Genomic DNA, 20,432 nt, shown 5'->3' with positions numbered 1-20,432 from the left:
CGTATTTTACCCCCTCGCAAGATTCGGGCAGTCGTCGTTTTTCATTCTTTTGGGAGTAGATTTGTTCAGTCGCTGTTTTTCTTTCTCTTTGGCAAGTTGATTCGTCCAGTCGTTGAAGAGGGAAACGTGTCATTCATATTATTGGGATGGCAAATAAGTAAAATTCAAAATTTCTGCTTGAAAATATAACATTATTCGATTAGGCAATCCAACTTAGACACTGCCTTTTTTCAACCCTTCATTCCCATATACGGCGCATAAATTTTTGTGTGCTTGCAACGCGTTCTTGCCTTTTCGGAAATAATGCAATAAAATATGTCTGAAATGCGCGCTTTGTTCTTTGATTTCCAACTAGGATTAAGACGGAACTAAATAACTAATCCATACAATTATTGTACTAAATTTTGGAAGTCCAAACAATAAGACAACAATGTGCTTTGAACACGTTGACGAAACAAAAGAATGTGCTAAAATCATCTATTAACAAAATCCGCGATCACTTAGTTGCTAACCTAACACTTTATAATAATACATTATACCATTAAAATAATGCAATATAAATACAAATTTGGAGTGGCATGTTACCATATTTCCTATTCTTTATTACAAGAGGTTTACAATTCGATTATCAAACCAGCAACCTCAAAAGTTCCATAAAATCAAAAGTACAAAATTATGAAATAAAATAAAAATGTAAAACTAAAGATATTTTACAAAGTACACTTTCAATGTGTTCGCAATTGCAGGTACTAAAGTGTTAACCAACTGTGATAAACTCGATCCATCAGCGTATATATTAGCTTAGAAGTTTGAGCAAATAATTACGTCACAAAATTAGTCGCAAAGTTCCTGAAATCTCGGTCGGAGCCGATCTCTCCTACGGCTCGGGCCGGGCCGGGCCGGGCTGTTGCGACCCGACATTTTCGGGTTCTTGGCCACTTCCATCTCCCCGACGAAATCTCGACGAACAAGTGAAAAGTGCCGTGTGTGTCCGGCGCGGCCGATCGTGTCTCAGCGTGTTCGGGGATTTCCGGCACCCCTCGGCGCGGCTCGAGACGCGCGCTGCACAGCGGCGTCATTCAGTCGAACGCTGACCGCCACGCGCGAAGGATCGCGTTACTTTCGATATCTGCGCGTCGGCACGAGTCCCACGGCTGTCATCGACTGACTGAGTCGCGCGACTGACAGACAACAGCCTAGTCTTCCACGAGCTCTTATCCGCGTCGGTTTGATCGACGAGTGCGGTTGAAGGTTGCCCTTCCTCTGTCGTCACGTGTTTCCGCTTCGAAGATTCCTGCCACAGTGTCAGTGTGTCCGATTACGCGCCGATCGATACCATCTGAGATTCGCCCGAACGTAAACACGCCGCTCACCGTTCACGACTGACAAAGAGAATCCCGGGGACCTTACGTTCGACGAAGGTCTCTGGCGAACGGCGCGGGGGATCCAGCGCTTGACTCGCAGCCGCTCCAGGGCTTCTTAACGAGGCAACGAACACACCCGCCTCTAAACGAATTCAACGACGCCACTCGTCCGCGCGCGGTCAATTCCTCCGGCGCGGCGGTCCGCGTGTCACGCTCGTACACAACTGTTTCCCTCGTTCCGCGGCGAGTTGACTGACCGAGTGACTCAGAAGATCGCGAGCGTATTCCTCCCGTCTCGCCGATCGAAGATACGTCGCGCGTACAATGCGGTCGTGTCTATCGCGGCGGCGACAGTGAAAACGGCCGAGAGATAACAGGCGCGACCGAAGGGAGAGAGAGAACAGCGTCGCCGTCCTTGTCCTAGTCCTAGTCGTCGTCCTCGGCCTCGTCCTCGACATCGCCGTCGTCCTCCCGGTGGCTGGAGAGAGTTTCGAGGCACGGACTCCACGCGAGTCCAGCGGACCGTCCAAACACCGGGAAACCGCGTGCCGCCAGACGATCCGCAATTAATGATCGACAAAACTCTGTCGGCCGTTAATTGGCGGCGGATTAATTGGAACGCGTAGCTGCGCGTCGAGCCGCGATGAGAGAGGAGAACGCTGTGGGAGGGTCGGTCGAATAAGTGCTCCGCGTGCCTTCCTCGCTTGGAGGAATCGCGCTCATTCACCACCTTTGTCTGGCAAACGTCTGAACAACTGTAAATTCCCGCCGAGAACCGTACTAAAAATATGCATCGGTTTACGAGCCAGATATAGTCGACAGATTTAGGCTCTTTCTCTCTCTCTCTCTCCCTCTCTCTGTCTCTCGAACGACTTTGGTTCTCTGTTTACGGAGGAAGGGTGCCTCCTGCAGCTTGGCAGACGTTTAATTAATCACAAACATCGCCAAGACCGGCGAGACAGAATTGTGACTGCAATATCCTACGACCTTTCGATTTAATTACGATCAAATTCGGAGGAGCTGCGTACGAGCACGTGTGGACTGCTCCAAATCCGCGAGATGGCGAAACAATGCCAATAACGGTCCGATCGATCCACGTTGACGAATTTATTTAGTCGGTCGGGAAACTTGATGTTCCTCGAACTACCTCGTTGTTCGCCGTCTTCCTAGAAAGGGGGTGTAATTATTGCAACCTGGTATCGACAGTTCCGAGGAAAAGATCAGACGGTCGGAAGAGATCGAAAGAGTTGTCAGAGGCAGAACAAGGAGCAAGAGGAGGAGATCCCCCGCGGCTCGAGGGACGTTTAAACAGCCGCAAGTGATCAGTGTCCGGGCGAGCCACCGTTTGCAAAGCGAGGGAGTATCGAAGAGTGCGGCGGAGAGGTGCCGGAGGGGGTGAGGTGTGATATCAGCGGTAAAAAGAGTGAAGTCCGACGGCCAGCGTGTCGGGAATCGGGTCCGAGGATGCGCCACCGGGCGACGACGCGGTCTTTGACAGTTGCGAGGATAGGATGTTGACGGCCCGTTCTGGGCCTCTTGGGCTCGGCGTGCCGCGAACCCTGGGGCCCGCGGAGGGGAGCGACCATCTCTTCCTGCTGCCAGAACGAGCATTGATCATGGACAGCACCCACCTGAGACAGGATCTAGCCAGCCTCGACTTCAACTTGCATCTGAACCTGCTCCACACTGCGCCCCGTGGCAACGTCTGGCTATGTGAGTCGATTGATTGCACTAGGTCACTGCCGACCACTTATCCCCAGTCCTTTTTTCACGACTTACAACGTGTCCAGGATACTGGTCTCTTCGATACTCGCCATCTACTTACTTCTAACGCGCTCGCTGCCTCGCTCGGTCGTTTAAAAGCTTTTCCTGTAGACGGTTTTTGCGGGAAGGAAGCGGTATGTCGTTAATGTTTTCCTTTACTGTTCGCGTGTATTTGTGGTACGTTTCGAGGTCAGGATAGGTGAATCACCTAACTCTATCGTTCGACGTTCGTGCAATGTTCTAGGATGGATGATTCGGACAGAAATTGTTCAGGTCGACGGGATTTGCAATGAAATGCCGTCTTTGTAAACGTACGATTCTCGAGTTCTCGAAATGCGATGATTTAATCTAATAATTTTCATTGTTAAACACCGAGATACGATTTATGAGGTATATGCAACAAAATGTTAATGATCGTGGCACCATTCCTAAAATATTTTCTCTAAATATATTTTATAGATATATTTTAGATATTTCATATTGTTTCGTGAATGTAACAAGCGTTAATTTGTTTAGGTTTTCGGCGATATTCGTCACAAAAATGCCGAATAAAATAAATTTATTGAATAAGGTTCTGCTAAATATATTTCTATAATTACGAGAATCGTAAATTAAACAATCTAGACAACCTTAAACAATTGTAAACAATTTAGAATGCGTTATTTTAACACGTTCTGTAAACTTAGTTTTGGCTAACGTTATGCTTAAATATGTGGATTCTATGGAACTACCGCTTGGAACATTTTTCTTACGATATTAAGACGCGAGCCAGCTTACGAAGTTCATATAGAGTTGAGTGTGTTAGAGAGTTTAATGACTGGAGCTTGCAAAACTATGCCGGACAAGATTTAGTCGCCGTTGAGGTTCTTTTTTAACATTATCTGGCTTCGTGAGTTCAAACGCTGAAGAAGGCGAACTTGCATGACCGTGCAAAAGTAATTTGAATAATAGTTTACGATTAAGAATATTACGGAGTGTATAAGCGGGCTGTTTAAAGTAATTAGAGGATTAGCTGGCAGAGATCCCTTGGCTGGATACAGTGATTCAGGATTTGAATTTTTTAACTCACGAAGCAAACATTTAGAAGATAAGAGCACGGCTCTGAATATAATTGAGAAAAGTATTATTGTTGACCTATATAAAGCGATCGATCATTTCTCTGAGAGATGAATAAATATAAGATAGTTTTAACATATACACATTTCGATTGCTCAAACATTTTTATCCAAAATAGATTGTATCTTATTCCAAACTATATTTAGCAAATACGTAAATAAATTGAAAACTAATTCTGTAATAATAATGGTGCAGAAGATCATCTACGCATTTTACAAAAGCGGACGTCCGTGGAAGTTTCCTCGCTCTTCTTCGTTTCCGTTGAAATCCAGCTTCGTCAAAGTACTCGTTATCTGTTTTCCGCGCGCACGGTCAAGATATTTTTGAAGGCTGTTCCGTGAACACGCTTTGCATAAAGTTTGAAGTACAATCGCTGGCGCATTACGTCGATTGGCAATATTTGCGCATTACAAAAACATTTATCGCATACCGAGTTATTTGCATAGCCGGCACATCTGCGATTCGTTTTCATTCGAACGGCTATTTCAATATTTCCACGGGCTTGAACAATTAAGCCATCGAGCGACGACGACGACGACGTTTTTTCTTTCTCTTTTCGAAGCGACTTCAATCGACTTTATCGTTTCACCTTTTTACACGATACATGTTTATTCCGTAATGACGCGCGGAGTCGCGTTATATATATATATTTTTTATCAGATATCGATAGCGATAGTAATCTAGCTAAGTAAAGAGCGCGCGAATGTGTCGGTTCGGATAACTCGGAACTTAGTCTCTATGTGTTCTGACAGAACCGAGCTCTTAGGAGCTCCATTGTAGCGACTGGTAGGAACTTTTAATTGGAATTACCGATTATACGCGAAACGAATACGACGTTCGGTTTCGGCCTCCTTCGTCGCGCGCGCACGACCCGGGATTATGGACACGGTGCTATACGTACACCGATGCACAACTCTCCGGACGTATTTTGCATAAAATACAGTTTACATTAGCGCGGGGATCGCGATAAAAACCGCATTGGATGTTTAAAGGGATATTCGTAATTGCATCGGGGACTCTTTAGCATTTACCGCGAATTCGAATTTACGGGGCACAATATGGGAAATGCCTCTGCGTCCGCGAACTCGAGCGCGTGTGACTCTGCAAGGAATTGTAAATGGGAAGCGCATGAATTCAGGATTTTTTTTCTCGCGAAAATACTCTAGGTTAATGCGACGGCGCGGCGAATGCAGCGGAGCAGTCGGATAAGAAAATATTAGCACATGGTGCAGTTGGGCGGTAATCGATTATTTTGTGATTATGTATCGCGAGTCGTAATTTTGTGCACTTGTAATCGTTAATCAATTTGGTAATATCAAGATTTAATAATTAATCTTGACCTGTGTAAATTGGTAATAGTGATTACATCTGGTAATCTGCAACGCGAAGAATGCTTAATTTATCTTTTTTCTTTACTTGCCATTGGGTCCGAAATAAAAAATGTTCTATTTTTTTTAAGAAACTATTCTAAATTATTATTAACACTTTCACGACCGCGACAAAAGTCTAAAAATTTTCATGAAATTACACTATTTAATTCAATTAAACGACAATTTCAAAGCAAGCTTACGTGGCATTAATTACTTCTTCAATATTCGTACACCGTGGAAATCATAATGAAATTCAAAAATTATTATATTGATCAGCGTAAAAATTACTTGGTTCAATCATCAAATAACTTTACATGATTACATGATTAATAATTAATGTGTTGATCATGACCAACGATTACATTTGCTTTCATTTCTTAAATTATTCACCAATTGTGATTGCTCGATTACCTATTAATCGCAATCATCAATCATGGACATGAATTTCAGTCAGTCGTAATCATGAATCGTTAATCAGAGATTACTTTTCGTCCAATTCTGGCACAGGTGTTCGAATTGTCGTAACAAGTGATTCGATCGTATTTGATACTCAGTCTGTCTAAATACATTTATAGAAATGATCGGTTCGTGCAGAACGATGACATATAATCAGTTCATTGATCCGTAAACAAACTATAAATACATACAGAAAATTTAACGAGTCCGCCGAGGCTTTCCAAATACGAACCACGAAGCTGTGGATAATTACATTTTTACGTTGCAGCAATTAAAACACTAAATGGGGCTTACGGAAAAAAGTGGGTTAATCTTGGCCTAAGAAAGCTTACGTATAATTTCTGTTGGATTACTTGTAACTTGGGACCATGTTTCCCTATGTGTGCGTTTGATAGACTGGCGTAAGCAACAACGAATCGTGTGCAAAAACAGAATGCTTCGTATTGTTCGAGCAAGACTTTTTCGCGGATTTTAATATTCCAGTTATTTTTAGCTCTCCATTAAAATATAAAAAAGCTTTAATTAAAAAAATGTACGTAACAGTTGTTTTTGTATCGTTTAATCGAGCCACTTCTCTCGCGAGGTATATGTAATAGCTACATTTGATGCATTCGTAAGCTTTGCTGTGTAAAACATAATAAAACAAACGCAGCAGCATATACACTTTATATATTTTTTCAAAACTGTATCATCTTCTCGTGAAAAAAATTTTAATTTGAATTCTCATCTGTAGGAATGCAGTGACCAAGTTCTTGTAACAAAACAAAAATAAAGTAATGTTAAATATAAATCCTTCGATGATGAGAGGAGATTATGTTTGTTACAGAATTAGATTGCGCATCAAAATTTTAAATAGTGTAAGAGAGAAATAATATTTATCGATCTTATGTTATTTAAATAATTAAATTATTTGTTTACAATTTGAAGGCCTAGGCACTTCGTTAGACCTCTCGTTTTAAAAGTATCGGTTCTGAAATAATTATGGAAGAGCGGAAATATTTTACAACTGTTATAAGGTACATTGAATCTGTTGGTTTCGGTTTCAATATTTTAGAACCGACATATTGGTAGATATATTGGTACTGTAATCGCTATTTTTCGATTTTGGATTTTAGTCTTGTCTGGTACACAAAAGTGGCCGTAACCGCAGACTATTACTAAATGCAGCGTATTACAAAGTTGCAACTATTTTCACGTGGATTTTCGACTTGAACATGCTATAGAATCCATGCTTTTAATTCCTGAAAGAAATGCAATATTTATTACGTAAAATGGATCTGTAAACGAAACCAAGAACCGAGGAGTAACTGTTGAAATATCCTACAATTAAGTATACAATTAAAGTGTGCACTATATTAAACATCCATTTCCAATAATAACAGTTGTAAGACGGATTTAATATCGGTTATGAAGAACGGAAACCACTGTACTTTATAACTCGACTGCAGCTCTTTATGAAAAATAAAAATGATCGTCGTCGATTGTAACAAACATGAGACAAACAGCAATTTCTTTCTTAAAATAACCGTATCGAGTTAAAAATAGTACATAGCTGTTCTAAAATTCTTTCAATATTTTCGTTCTTTGAAATTTCGCTTACCCATTGTGCCTATAAAAGCATAAAATTCACAGTCCATTTATAACGGTTGTGACATTTTTACGATTCTTTTTCTGCCTGTTTCAATAAGCACAGATATTGTATAATAAAATTTCCAACATACCTACAAGTTACAAAGAAATACCAAACATATATTTTAAAAATTTTTATTAGAGGCTCAGATATAGAAGTGAAAAAAGCAATAGTAACATTTTCTATTCCAAGTAACAGTAAAAGTTGGAAAGAAAATATTTCAGTTATTGTACAGCGGGGATTTATAGAAAAATCCAAGTCATTTGGTTCAGTTTTGGAAAAGTTATTATACCACTAAATGTGCCTGGCAATCGAATTATCTATTTTATTTATCTATATTATTTTGAACAATTAGTTCGCGTGACGTATAATTTGGATTCCAAAGTTCGAAATATGCTCTTGCGTTTTCAACGTTTATTTGACTGTATATATCAAAAATGTTTCATGCTTTACTCAATTGTATTACTTTATTAACACGATTTGAAAAATAAACTAATTAGTGGTTACAGTAAACGTTTAAAGTGACGGTGTATACATACAATAGACTAAGAAAAATATATATATAAACATATATAGCTGTACTAAGAAAAGTACATATCAAGAAAATGGTAATTTAGTTACACAGAAATTCATTCGCGCAAAATTCAGCCGTGCCTAAGAGGTTAAAGAAATTTATAACAACGAGCGAAGTAGCATTTAGAAAGTAGAAAACGCCTCGTCCACATTTTTCAAATTTTACAAGTTCTACCATTCGATCGCAGGTTCCAGTCAGAATTCCGTAAAACGATTTAGTTTCCGCGAGACGATTTACGACGAACTCTGGCGAGATTCTTAACGCGCAATTTCTCGTGCTGAAAATCCCGCGTTAATCGTCGGCGTGCTGCGCGGCTGCTGCAATTTCGTCACGGAAGCTCGCGCCACCGCGTTATTGTTATCAGCAATCGAGTGTGAAATACGCCGTCGAAACGTCGCGATAAGCGCATTCAGTCTCGCGCGTCGTTACACGGTTTTTCATTTCTGCGAGCCGGCCAAACAAAGGAAACACGTCGACTTGGAAAAGCCGAACCGTGAAATGAAAACGGCTACTGCGCTCTCGCGTCCGCGGAATAGGGGCGTGCTCTCTTGATCCGCGAAAACGGAAGCAGTCGCACGTCTCGGGACCGTTTCGCGTTCTCGTTTTCACGATCCCCTACACCTGCCGTTCGATCGTTGCCCGCGGACTCTCCAGGCTTGCCGCGAAAAATTTATGTGGCGTCCGGGGAACGTATTTCTCCGGCGGACTTGATGCCCGAAGCATGTTGTTTGGAATTTCAGGGTGTTTCCCTTTTAATTCCGCCGGGAATTTCACCCGGAATTATGTCTCATAACGGAACGGCGCCGAGCAGCGCGACTGTCGAGAATGTGACGGGGGTTCTTTTCTCTCTTTTCTTTTTTTTTTTTTTTTTTATTAAATATTTCGAACGTATAAACTCTTCTTATTGGACGAATGATCCATGGAAAATGTGTCGAGCGAATAGAAACTTTTGCGCAGTTGCGACTCGTGCGTCATTAGTAAAATTCAGATATTATGCATTCGTGACAATTTAAGGGTATTGTTTCATTATTTTCAACTAGTTGCTATTATTGAAAGGGGAAAGACATTTTCAAGTAAGTTATATTTCTTACAATTAACTTAATCGAGGTTTATTTTACATAACTACCATATCCATCTACCATAGTCCTTCTAAACTATAGTCATTAGAAAACATGGTATATTTATGTTGCTTCAGCCAAAGGCAAATATACTGTGGTGTAGTATATATTTATCTAGTGGAAATCAATTAGGTCTTACCTTAAAAATGTATTTCTATTCAGTCTCGCTAAAAAGGCTTCTCCAGTGTGACTACTTTTTATCACGTTCGTTATCAGCGTTATACATTATTTTATTCATTGTATTAAATGCATCGTATGCTCATATTAAATGTAAACAAAATATTATCGAAGGAGAACAGCATATTCTGGAAATATCGTGCCGCGTAGCAATTTTAAATAATTGTACCCACATCATTAATTAAAGCGCGTACTCGTGGTCGCACATACGTACTGGATGTGTTAAAAGGCTATTATTAATATTTGTATGAGTTTATTTAGGTGGACAAACATGTATAATTACGTACATAATGCAAGTATTTTAATGAAAAATGTGCTAGTAAAATGAGAGAATTTCGTACAATAATTTTTATGCGTTTTTTCTCGAAAAGCGATTTCTCTTTTTGAGAATCGTAATAGTAAGTAATATGACGATCATAAATCTTAAGCATGTTTAATATCAGTGTAATTTCAATATTTAACTTATCATTATTGGATGTATTATCAAGCACATTGTATGTTATAAAGTTTAAGAACAATCAACATGCGAGCATAAATAACAGCATTGTTAAATTTCGTGGAGTTGAGTGCGCTCTAAATCCTTAGTTTTCTGCAAGATCGTATGTTCCGCGACGCATAGTATTTTCCTCGAAAGCAGAGACCCGTGGTACAACAATGGTCACAATATCTGTCCACTCCAACCCAATAACTCCAATTTATAAAACGTGGACGCAGGAGTTGGGCGTATAGCCATCATGGTCATTGGCTGCGTCTCAAGTCGATTTTTCCGAAAAGTAGACCGTAATCATAATCAATTTTTATTACGGAGACGAACTTGGCTGTTCCAGTTCGATCGCAACAGTAAATAAAATAAAGAAGCCGCGTAATTGACGAGGTCCGCAGATCGTTGTTATTTTGTCCAGCCTCGGGAATGCTTCATCAAACTGCAGCGGTAAATGTGCAGATTCAGGCAGGATATCGACACGATATAAAACTGAAGGCAGCATTACGGAAAACTGGCCGCGCTATGTCGCACAGATAAGAAACGAAACCAGAATCGGCCTTCCAGTATTTCGTGAGAATTGCGACATTTCTTCTTCCACCGGCGAGATGGAATTCACGAAGTTCTATCAATTTTTAAATCCACTATTCCTGTTTCGTTGCACTTACCGAGTGCACAAGATTGACCATTTTAACAGATTCGCACCCGGGAGCAAAAATCCTCGTCTTTACCCTAACCTAAAATAAGGCTTGCTCGGCGCGAATGTATTAAAGAAAATATGAAGAAATTATTGTCTAAAAATAGAGGGATTTTTTCAAATTTTTCTCAAATATAAAATTAACTTTGATAGCTTAGAGATATAACTAGACGAAGTAGTATTTTACAATAGTAAATATAACAGTAATTGTTTCTAATTTGATAGCAATGAGGAGATTGCAAAGATACTTCAAAACTAAAATCTGATTTAGAAATATACAATTAAAATATAAAATTAAGGTAATTTCTGTACAATGCACCGTCCGCTCCGCTCCTCTATATAATTTTACAACGAATTGTCTCTTGTTCCCATCTGATTCTTACTGACCGTGTTCGTAGTTAATCCGGCCTCCACCAATTACACGTTCCTCTGTCATTCGTTTCCAGTGTCGTCAACCTCTTAATCCCAGATTATAAACGCCATAACCATAAACACGGTCCCAGCCGGTGGATTTTTTCCTCGGCGAGCCGTTGACATCGCGTCAGTCCTCGGGATTTATGGAATCGTCGGTCGAGCCTTTTTCACCGGGTACATATACAGTTAGGTCTGTTATCGTACTAGGACAATCTGCTAGTTTTTAATGCCCCCCCCCATCGCGGCGCGTAGCTCTCGGGCTAATAATTCCGGGCATAGCAACGCGCAATCTTGTTTAATGGCGAGTCCGCATGCAGCGGCGATTTCTACTCGCCTCTGCGCCCTGCTTCGAAAGGATAAACCTGGTCACGTTTTTAATCACCGGCAAACAGTCGGCTCGAGCCCGGTATACAGCGCGCGGCGCGCGAACGACGTCTTTCGAAAGGCAGCGTCGATTTTTGTTTCGCAATCCGCGCGGCCGGGGAAGCCTCTCGACCCCGGAGAGCCAGCCTGCTGATATTTTTGCTAATTAACCCATCGGCTGTGTTCCGCGCGCCGGTCCGCCGATGTATCGACAGCCGGATCGACAAGAAAGCAAGCGTGAAACCTGCGCCGCACGCGCGTCGCTCGACGCTCGACGCGTTCTCTCTTCGGTAACACGGCTCTTTTCAATCACGATCCGCGCTGCTTTTTCCGCGTGAAACGAAGGAACGGTGTCGGCTCTCTGCATTTTTCTACCTACCGTCGGCTGTCCGTCGAAACAACCTAACGGCTCGTGCCGCGGCCAGGCATCGACGAATCGGAATTCGCGTAAAACGCGGTTACGAAACGCGCTGCGAATTACTTTCGAACGTTCGAACCGTTTTCGTTAGTCATACCGCGAGTTAACCGCCAGCAAAAACAATTTAGAGACCTTTCGGTATTGATGTTCGTATTACTTGAACAGAAGAAAACGTGTACGCGCAACGTACGACAGTGATAGTCGCTCGCTTTTGTTCGCCTCGCTTTGTTTCGGTGAGAGAAACATGCATGTAGCTTTCATTGCTTTTGTTGAAGACTTGTTCGGTATTAGGTATTAATGCATGCAGCGATTGAAACATTTGCGAGATACCGACGGTTTTAGTTTAAGTCTCGTGTAAGCAACAGCCATCTGTGTTATTAAGCGAACTGATCTCTATGTAAATATCAATCTCCATAAGTTAGATTGCGAGGATTAGTGTGAAAGGAGATAGCACATGTCTGAAGCGAAAGTTTTAACGTTTATCGTTACTGAAAAAATACGAATTTTGTTCTTTTAACCGTTGACTGTGTTTCACGAGTCTACTCGTCGTAGCTTGATAGTCGCGAAACGTATAGGTGTGCGCTTTAACCCTGTGCTCTCCAAGCCATTTTAACTGTAAATCTGAAATCATTTTTCTCGCTCATAGTATTTTTATTCTATGTAACAAAGTGCACTTTTATACACACGAAACTGATCCTTGCCACTCATACCAACAATTCCACTAATTAACAATCTTTTAAATCTAAACTTTATTCGTGTAAAAATTATCTATGAACATGATAGAACAATATTAATGGCAGACTTACCACTCGAGCGCAAAGGATTAAAAAAGACCATCATAGCTATCTGATTAAATAACTCAGTTTCAATAGAAATGAACTTAGGTCGTTTTAAAAACAAACTCAAATATTCATTTCTTCTAAATCGAAACAAAATTTAATACTTATGTTATTAAAGTGTAGGAAAGAAAATCTTTATTCCGAAATTTTCACCATGTTTGATTCTTTATAACCAGAATCTCCGACCAAAAATTGTGAAATCTGGTAGTCTCTTTGCTTACTGCAATACTGTTGCATCAGATTACGCAAAATTTCTAGTAACGATCACTTTTACAATCTGTCAAGACATCGTAAAAACACTGTACCTGATTTTATGGATGCGTCCAATTTTTTTACTATTTGGCTTCACCGCATTATACTATTCGTGTGATAAAATTCATGCAGCATAAAGGAACCAAGATTGCAAAATTTTATTAAACAAGAACCGAGTATAGTTTTATTTTTTAGTTCCGACCAGATGAAAGTAAGACAAAACAGTTTTATGTTTTCATAGATGATTTTCTTTCTCGAGCGTTGAATTTGAACGCGTTGCTTGTGCACAAAGATTTACAAATTACTTTATGTTCTTATTTCCGCCGGGTACGTTCTAGAGTATCGTTATTTCATTGCACTAGAGCTTTCCCTATACCTGAAGTCGTTCTTTCGTACCCATAGTCATAGCATTGTCCAGAAATGTGAAAGCGACGCGGCAGAAATATTGGAACATTCGTTTTTCAATCAACACACCGAGAATACCAGCAAATTATAAAACTGATAAATTATGCAATTTATAAATAAAACAAACGTTCTATGTACCAGTACGTGCGCAAAACAACCTCCGAAAATGATACGTCTGCCAGCGGACCCAATAATTATGATAAAGTTCCGTTTCATTACCCTGCGAAATAACATCTATCATAATGTAACCGTTTACCAGATGAACACACTTTCTTTGCATCGAAATTCTAACATGCGGCGAACTTCTTATCGTCGCTATATGTTCAGCCCGGTAATAAGATTATAGATAATGTAGCCGCGGGGCAACATTCTTGCGCTTACGTAACACGAGAAAGGTGCACAGAAACGTGTCTTTTTCTATTTTTTTTCCTGCTCGCTCGATTTCGAGTCCGACTCGTTCAGGTGTGAAATGCTAGCAGAGCTCGTGGAAAACGGATAGAAATCCCATCGATATTTAAGAGCAACGTCTCGATCGAGATCGAGATCGACGGTTCGATCGTGCTTCAAAGTTTTAATTGGCCGGCTTAATGGTCTACCGGACGATCCTATGGGCCCGGGGTTTGGAAGAAATGTTTCCCGAAGATTCATCGGGATTCGAAACATGTCGAATAATCGACGAGAATTGTCCGGCGAGATTACGGTTCGTTTGTCTCGCCGTGGAAACCATTCGTTTGTAATCCTGCGTGGGTGAACGCAGCCCCGTGCATCCAATACCGGGCCTGGTTGAGCGAAAAACGTTATTTCTGCGACACGGGTAGTTTCATCGCGACGTCATTATTGCTATTGAAACGTTATGCCGCAGCGTCGATCACCAACAATAATAATTGCAGCGGCGCAGTCATTAGCCCGCCACTTCAGTTACACGAAACGAAGTTACTCGACTGTGGGACGACCTTTAACCAAAGCACAGAGACTTTGTTTTCCGTAGTTGAATTATCTTTGCGAGAACCGTGCGCGTTTTGTTGGGACGACTTCGCGGCGTAGACTCGTTGCCATATTTCACTTGAAACGAGATATAACTGTTTGTCATTACAGGCATTTAACAACGAAACCAGGAATTTAGAACGTTCTCTTAGTGTTCCTCTTTGACGATGAATAAACAATTTTGGAGGAGTTCTATTAGGTCGACCGGAAAGTTCTGTCTGCGAAGTGATAGAATATAATCAATTTTTCGTACATTTGATAATATTTATTATACAATTTAATTTCGTTACCTATGACCTCTAGTCAGCGTGATGACAATTTGTAAATAACATTTCTGAAAAATAAATGTTTGAAATGAAACATTATCCGGCAGCACTTTCCGGTAGACCTGATATTTTTATGTGAAATATTACTGTAGTATGAAAAATGAACTATAATGTTGTCAGAAGCTAGTGGAAATCATGGTTTTCAACGTGTATTAATAGCATACGTGTACACGTGTTTCATTACGTGTCATAATGAGGACACGTGTACGCGTGGATTATTTCACGATTGTTTAAACGCACGTGCATTAATCACATGTATTTCGTTACACGTACGTGCATGCGTCATTTGTCATTGCGTAACTAATTTTCTCATAACGCAAGTTTATTTTCCAATCTGTATAGTATACATTGTATACGTGTTACTAAATGCATGCGAATTAATACACGTGCATTTAGATATATGTGAAATAATTCATGAGCACACGTGTTCTTATTATAATATACTAGAGTAGCTGTATACGAAGTTCACGTGACACATTTAAGTATACGTGAAATCTTTTTAGAGGTTAGGATATTTGCTGCGTATATTGCAATCATATTGTTTTAATTATTATCATCATGCTAAGATTTCGTAGAAAAATTGAAAGGACATCAAATTTAAAATATGCGAATAGTTCCAACAAATATACTAAAATGATTCTACTCATTATTAGAGTCGTATTCTCTTAAATTAGGGAAACGATATAACGTAGAAAAACGGAGAGGGCGTTTCAAATTTCCATTTTGTGCAAAATAATAGACTTCATACTTGAATCATCTATACAATAATAAACACGTTCGGCGCCGACAATCACCCACTACAATCGCAACATAGTTAACCCCTTGCACTATAATAAAGAGTCAGACTTGTGATAAAAATTGTATGAAAGCTCTACTAAATATGAATATTATTAATTTCTTCTACGTCGTAGCAAAAATAAATTCTTCTGTTATCAAAATATAGAAACGAAGGTAAATAAAAACAAGAAAATTGTTTGATCCTCCTAGGAAAATTATTAAGTACGAATAATCGTCACAGTATACAAGGGGCGATAGGGCAAGGGGTTAAAACGATTCAATTAATTAAAATAAAACTAGAAAGTTAATCTTTATCACAGGGAGTGGCATTGGAACTCATTTTATATTATACGTAAATATATTGTAATAAAAGTGAATTTTCAAAATTGGTCAGAAATTAGGGTCGCCCAATTCATATATTTGACTGACGTGTCGCTCATCGTATTAATAATGAAGAAAGCGAATGTAACGATGATTGAATGGAACAGCGTACAGAATCAATTAGTTCGATATCATTGTTGTGATTAGACGTGTTTACTCTTACTCCGCACTCGTGCGCCTCACAGTCAACGCCATATTTCAAACAGTTCAAGGAGTTATTTGACTATGTTTAAAGCGAACAAGAAAATTTGTAATGGGTGCACAGCACCCCCGTCTCAAAACCCGTGATATGCAAAAATTGTGGTACAACATCTCATCCAACATGTTTACACAGAACTTACGTCACCCATTAGCTGATGGTCAATTCATAGAATTCAATGCATCTCCATCGCGACATCATCCTCCGCCTCCACTAAATGCAATGGTGTCCCAAAACGATCTCCTCCAATGTGTCAGGGAAATCATAACGCCGGAATTTGCTAAATTTCGTGGAACGTACAACGAGGTCCTTGAACAAATTAACATCGCTGTTTCCCATCTGGCTAATGGAGTAACGGTTATCGAGCATTGCCTGAACTCAATAACGCATGTCAACGAGGAGGAGATTTTGTGTTAAATGAAAGAACGCGAGATATGTAATTATATAATGTAATTGTTTATAACGTTCAAGAAAATGAAACTACGTCTAACGAGTGAAATCACATGACCAGAAGGACAAAATCGCTTATCACTAACATACTTTCAAGCATACACCAAACGGAATATTCAAATATTAAAACACTCTAACTAGGAAACAAAAATGCTGGTATCAACAGATCAATAAAGGTCATTCTTCATTATCGTGAAGATGTGACATCAATCCTATGTCTTAGATACAGAATGACATGGCACCTAGGCAACGGAAACATTTTCAGAGACTGCGAACGGAACTGAACGAACTAAAAACCAGCGAACAAACGGATAAAACGATCAGATATACCAATGGTTTTCCCAAAATAGTAGACGTCGACTCTTTTCGCAATTCGAAGAAAAAACTTTTAATCAGGTAACTGTGGCGATATCTTTGCTAAGTGCCTAGCAGCGTGTGTCGCGATAATCAAGCGATAACAAAGATAGTTACGAATCTAGCTCAAATTATTTACAAATTTCATTTCGTCTTGACCTCTAAACATTTTACATATATTAAAATTTACGAATATAATTTAGTTTTCGCCAGAATTACAATTTATATATCAAATTATAACAAAATTTTACGCATGACGTATATAAACGTTATGACACAAAATTCTCAAACCCACTTAACTGGTTAAAGTATCTCCAAACGTTCGTGGACTAAGAACTAAGCTACCCGCATTGCATCAATGTGTTTACTTCAATTACTAAATATTGTACGATATAATTATTCTCACCTAAACATGGTTAAATAACACTATTTCTAAATCAGAACTCGGCCTAACATGCTATGATATCTACAGGTGTGATAGAAATATTATGACTAGCTCCTATAAACGAGGTGGTGGCGTCCTAATTGCAATACATGAATCTTTCAAAAGCCAACAAATCGTAACTGAAATAAACCACATCGAACAGCTTTACGCTAAATTTAAATCTCCCGATACTAGCCGCAACTGTTTATTTACCTCCGCAGCAGATGAGCGTCTATATATCGATCTCTGCCAACAGTAAATAATATAGTAAAGTCTCACCTCAAACGTTGAGGTGAAAGTTCCCGTTAAAGCAGTACGATCAAAAGATATATTTCACGTAGATCACTTTAAAACTAATTTAGAATTTCAAAATTGTATAACTAAAGCAACGAGAACAGCAAGTATACTCGGTATACAACTCGACTTCTTTGAAAATACACTGAACCGATTTACAAATACAGGAATACATACTAGCTATTAAAACACACTGTGTAATTTCTTTATGTTTTACTTTTTATATTATAATATCATTTTTTGTTATTTTTTCTATATACTATTTATAAAGTTACTCCGAACTATGTACATTAACTCCACGCAACACAAACAGGCCTTACTAACCCGTTAATGAATAATAATAATAATAACAAAGATGTGTAGTCGGAGACGGATTTCATACGATTGAGAGATTAATTCCTTTCTCCCTCGAAGAAATCGTAATGGAAAAATCACGGAAGCGTTTTCTAATCAGAGATTGCCTTAAAAACGACTGAAAGAGGTCTGCCGTGTCGTCTCGGGTCGGACTCGGTACTCCATTTAATTAAGTTTTAGCGCAGTTCTACGCGACAACCATGCCGTTTCAATTTCACAGAGATTGCACTCCTTTGTGAGACAGATGGTTGCTTAGAGAAACTGAACATGGTAACTTTCGTTCGGACAATTTGATCTTCGTGATAACTAAACGAGTATTCCTTTGCGTTTTCGGGTGACAAGCCGGCAATCGCGTATCGAAAGACTTCATTCACGGATTGTCCTCATAAGAGGCCACTTCGAATTACTAGCTCATTCAAACGGACTGCATGAATATCGAATTGCATTGATTTTATGCGGATTCGAGCCAGTAGTTGCGTTGCTGGTGAAGCATGAGCAAGAATTTGATTAATCTATTGAAGCAGATGCAGGTTGCAACGATATTGTTTAACGTAACTGTGTAACGCTAGTCGCTGACGCTGGAACTACTGAACTCTAAACGCGACTAATATTTTACAAGTTATTAAGTATTAATGCAATATGATTAAGTACATTGCGCGCACTTAATTGTCGAGCGTTTTGTATTGTAACACGCTTCAATAATAATATGTATTAAAAATATTTTCGTACAAACATTTCTATCATTGCATTGACTGTGAAAAAAGTTAAAAACCTGATTTTGTACTAGTTACATAAAATTAAGCAAACTATAGTTCAAGATTGGGCGCGATGCAACTAAGATGGTATTTGAAAGTTTACTTCCTATAAAATGTACCTTTAAATTAATCAATTAAATTATTAAGTTCTAATTATGAACCTAAATTACTATACTCGGTACACTTGAAACGTACAACACCTCAACGAGATTTTTTCGTGAAACAAATCATTTTTCGCGTTTCTTCATATTTTTACCACGTTTTATAAAAGTGTTGGTATTTTAGAATATCAACAAAATATTTAATAATTTTTAGAATTTCATCTTTACGTTTACCTTATGTAGAGATTTGATTCGGAAGAGTGGATTGTGGAAAAGAAATAAACAATATATTATATATCCATTAGTACAAACACGTTTCTAAAAACTTCGGAACACGCACAACAGCAACCTCACTCGGAGACGGACGCACAGAGAAGAAAGAAGTCGTCTCGGCAACGTGCAGAGGACGATCGCTCGGCGATTAAGAGATTAACTATAGGTAGATCTCTTCATCATGGTTGCCCAAAAGCCACATATCGCAACGCATGGGGGCTACGTGCTAACAATTCCAACACCTTATGATTCTTATTTGCGGCATTAACTGCGACGTAGCAGACAACTGTTTTTAAGCTACCTACCATAATAGAATTTTTCTACTATTATTATTATTCTGTGTTTCCACAATAGCTTAGTCCTTCCTTGCCAGTAGAATTCTTCTATACATTCGTTTACGGCATAGCGATTATTGGAATATTACGTATTACCCACAATACGATATTTGTGCATGGACAAAAACAAATCATTGTTCTTAGAAGCGATGGAAATTAAGATAGGAAAATATACACCTCGTATAAGTGCTTGGCCTTGTGAGGCACAAGCATAACAGTTTCGAATTACGAGGGGACCCGAGTTTTCTTTTCGGGGTTCCGGAAAGGCCACGGTCAGTCGTGGAAAAGCATCTGCATAGAAAAGAGCTTCCTCACGCACCGTAAAATAAAGTTTCTTTTATTTAAAACTACACCTTAGTTTAAATGTATTTAAACACCCATTTCCAATAGCGATATAACAGTAATTTTTTAAACTACGGTATGCGGTTAATTAAAAATTCCGTTTTGCGAATATATTATTTCTCGAAATAATTACAGAACGATCTTTAAATTATCACGCAGTAAAAGTAATCGGTCGTCTCCGCGGTATATGGTGTATTCGCTTACACCTGTTTCGGCCACTCGTGTCTAGTTTCTTAACACATTGTCATCCGCCTTTTTGTCAAGTTTTACTAATCTCATTGTCGAGGCCCGCTCGTCGGTTTATGGCGGTGACCGCGCGCTCGGGACGGTCGAAATCGGCTACGGTGTGGGCCTGTCACCCGCGCTTTCAGAAAATAGTAATTTCGGCCGGACTCGAGGCGCAGGGCTCATCTTAAGTGTTTTACCACTATTACCGGGCCATAAATCCATGGGTCCTCGGCAACGGACTTGGGAGAGTCGCGAAAATACGACGCGTTTGAAACAGCACGTAGCAAGCTGCAACGCAGATGTTGGGGAATTCCGGAGGCCCGTATTTCGGAACGGGACTTTTCTGGAAGCGTCCGTGGCACCCCCTCCTCGGTCCCAAACGTTGTCCGGAGGGAAGTCTATTTTCCTTGTGGAAAA

The 20,432-nt window shown here is 39.7% G+C and overlaps 1 protein-coding gene across 12 annotated transcripts in view; it reads left to right on the top strand.

The window, feature by feature from the left end:
* Nucleotides 1-20,432, top strand: part of LOC144476469 (uncharacterized) — a 434,992-nt gene that overhangs the window by 167,205 nt on the left and 247,355 nt on the right. For 6 of the 12 annotated variants that reach the window (XM_078193469.1, XM_078193466.1, XM_078193463.1 and 3 more), the window contains exon 1: nt 1,217-3,077. The exons of the other annotated variants lie outside the window; for them this stretch is intronic. In XM_078193469.1, the coding sequence (XP_078049595.1) occupies nt 2,876-3,077 (202 nt within the window). In that variant the 5' untranslated portion in view covers nt 1,217-2,875. Of the gene's footprint in view, nt 1-1,216; nt 3,078-20,432 lie in introns of those variants that run through there. 12 annotated transcript variants of the gene reach the window in all.

This window comes from Augochlora pura, chromosome 10, assembly GCF_028453695.1.
Source record: "Augochlora pura isolate Apur16 chromosome 10, APUR_v2.2.1, whole genome shotgun sequence".
Lineage (NCBI taxonomy): Eukaryota > Metazoa > Arthropoda > Insecta > Hymenoptera > Halictidae > Augochlora > Augochlora pura.
This window is presented reverse-complemented; position numbering and strand designations above follow the sequence as displayed.